This window comes from Montipora foliosa, chromosome 6, assembly GCF_036669935.1.
Source record: "Montipora foliosa isolate CH-2021 chromosome 6, ASM3666993v2, whole genome shotgun sequence".
NCBI lineage: Eukaryota > Metazoa > Cnidaria > Anthozoa > Scleractinia > Acroporidae > Montipora > Montipora foliosa.
The window spans coordinates 5,803,660-5,806,159 of NC_090874.1; the positions used below are offsets into that span (position 1 = coordinate 5,803,660).

The 2,500-nt window shown below is 43.2% G+C and overlaps 2 protein-coding genes across 3 annotated transcripts in view; one reads left to right on the top strand and one right to left on the bottom strand.

The window, feature by feature from the left end:
* The window catches only part of LOC138006470 (stimulator of interferon genes protein 7-like), a 4,142-nt gene extending 3,431 nt beyond the window's left edge, over positions 1-711 (bottom strand). The window contains exon 1 of the mRNA XM_068852810.1: positions 1-711. This exon is cut by the window's left edge and continues 336 nt beyond it. Coding sequence (XP_068708911.1) covers positions 1-597 — 597 coding nt within the window. The 5' untranslated portion in view covers positions 598-711.
* Positions 712-837: 126 nt separating this feature from the next.
* Positions 838-2,500, top strand: part of LOC138006467 (SUMO-interacting motif-containing protein 1-like) — an 11,658-nt gene continuing 9,995 nt past the window's right edge. The window contains exon 1 of one of the 2 annotated variants that reach the window (XM_068852808.1): positions 838-1,231. In XM_068852808.1, the coding sequence (XP_068708909.1) occupies positions 1,034-1,231 (198 nt within the window). In that variant the 5' untranslated portion in view covers positions 838-1,033. Of the gene's footprint in view, positions 1,394-2,500 lie in introns of both variants that reach the window. The other variant, XM_068852807.1, reaches the window with a different exon arrangement.

The following is a 2,500-nucleotide window of genomic DNA, read 5'->3' on the forward strand; positions in this document are numbered from 1 at the left end:
TTCTAACACTGGTAACACTAATTTCAGATAACCGAAATAATAGCTCCATGCTAGACCATCAGCCACGTTTTTATTTTCTCTCTCGTTAATCTGCGATACTTCCACAATAGAAAGCTCTCGAAAACCGACAAGGAAGGACAACAGAGGTACCAAGAAGCTGTTCAGACAAAACAGGATCACATAATCTGAACGACAAAAAGTGTTAAAATTCGCGTACAAAGCATAAGACACCACTACTATGAACACGACAAAGACGATTAATATGTAACCCAAATAGGTGAAAGCGAAAGTAGAGTTGAGAACTTTCCTCCAACTTCCGTGATACCGAGTTTCCTTGTGGCGGATTTCTTCAAGAAGCAGACACAGTCTTTGCATTATCTCACCAACTGCCAAACTCAGCACAAGAAGACCGATTCCAAAGAAGACAAAGAGCACCTTTTCTTTATCTTCCCTTACTTCTGTAGCGTGTGCAACCGTCGCAAGAACTAGGGCTGAAATAGCGACCACAATTGCCAGAAGTGCTGCTGCGATGGAGGCATATTTACCGCGTGGCTTAGAAATTGGACCAAAACCATTGTTTTCTTGTTGGGGATCCATGGCTCAGGAGACAACTAACAGCTTTTGAGAAAAATGTCTTCGTCGACCGATCACTCCGATTAGAAATGAGGCAATGTATAAGAGCTCAACCGGTAATATTGAAACTTGAATCTATGGGAAATCCCCGATTCTCCAGGATGTGGTATGTGATTGGCCAGAATTGCGACACGTTTGATAAAATTTAATAGCGACTGATCAGCACTTTCATTTTAAAGAAAAATTTCCCGTATTATATACAAAGAACGATGACACTTTCAGTTTGAGAGTGCACAATGAATGATTGGAGAACGGACATTGTAATTTGAGTCTATTGGTACTTTATTTTAGAGGACGGAAAGTTGATGACACTTCCGGGACCAGGATCCGGGCCTATGAGCGAAAAGTGCCCTTCAGTTCGCGCCATTTGTCATGCTACGCCATATTTGAAATCTGGCAGATGGAAGCGAGTAAACAACCGGCAGCGTTAATTATAATCGACGATGATGATGAAGGAGATTATGGCCAGCGTTTTACGGTTAATGAGAATAAGCAAACCGCTAAAGATGTGATTGTAATTCCAGACGATGAAGATGAAACTGAACGCGAACAGGCATCGCGCACCGTCAGTGTCTACAGTCCCAAGAAGAACTTCAAGGTCAGCGAAAAACGTATTCAAAAGCTAAAGGCTTTGTTGAAATTAAATAAGGTGAATTTGTCGGGTAATGGAAATGCCAAAACGTGGAAGATTGTCAACAATGGCGAGCTTGCAAAAGCTGCAGTTTCTTCTGCGACAGACAAACATAGCGCGAAGTTTCAGGTAGGCTACTTTCCCTCATGTAATTTGCAGATGTAAAAGACTACATTCATAATTCTTACGTGAATTTGTGAGAAAATCTTGCTCTAATAGATGAATTTTGAGTGGATATTCTTGTAATCTGCGAATACGTGAAGCCAAGCTAAGTAAACATTCCTCGACGAGAAAAATTAAGTTTATATATAATACATCGACGTTGACTCGACAGTTATAAAGAACGAGTGTTCAGAGAATGTGATTCCTTTCTGTGGAGAGCACGCAAATATGATAACAATCTCAGGAGCTTTCGCTTCTATCTCAGAAGCTTGATCAATTCAGCATGAGATGTGCATCTCATTGTTGTGCACCGTTGACGGTGCATCCGGCTGTCATGCGGGAGGTCGCGGATTCGAACCCCGGCCGGATCAACGCACAGGATCTTAAAATAACTGAGGAGAAAGTGCTGCCTCGGTAATTTCATCTGCAAATGGTTGGACTTTCAAGTCCTCTCGGACGGGGACAAAAAACCGTAGGCCCCGTCTCAGAAATATCTTCTACGTTCATAAGTTCCCTGTGGGACGTTAAAGAACCCACACACTATTCAAGGGTTTTGCTAAAAGCAGGCCTGCGGCCCAAAGGCCTGGCGACCCGGTGGCCCACACAGTTTTGTTGTCCAGCAGTAAAGCCATGCACATGCACAGATTTGCATTGGGTTTGGGCGCACAAATGAAAGATGGTGAGTTTGAATTCGTTTACTATTTTAATAATCATTTCAATCCTTTTCGATCCTTTCTTTCGTTGCATGTTGCTAAGTGAAAAACATTGTCTTTCTCTGTTGTTTTCGTCTGTTTACAACAACAAACAGAAACAAGGATTCAAATGATTAAAATGGTAAACAAATTCAAACTCGTCCATTTTGCACGCCCAAACCCGATGCAGATCTGTGCATGCACGTGGATTTACCGCTGAACAAAAAAACTGTGAAAAATTAGGACTGGGCCTCCGGGCCGCTGGGCCATTGTGGGCTGTCGCGGGCCGCTGGGCCGTGGCGGGCCGTGGGTCTGCTTGTAGCAAAACCCCACTATTCGGCTATAGGTTGAAGTCCCGGGGTTGTGGTTATCCTGTACTCTC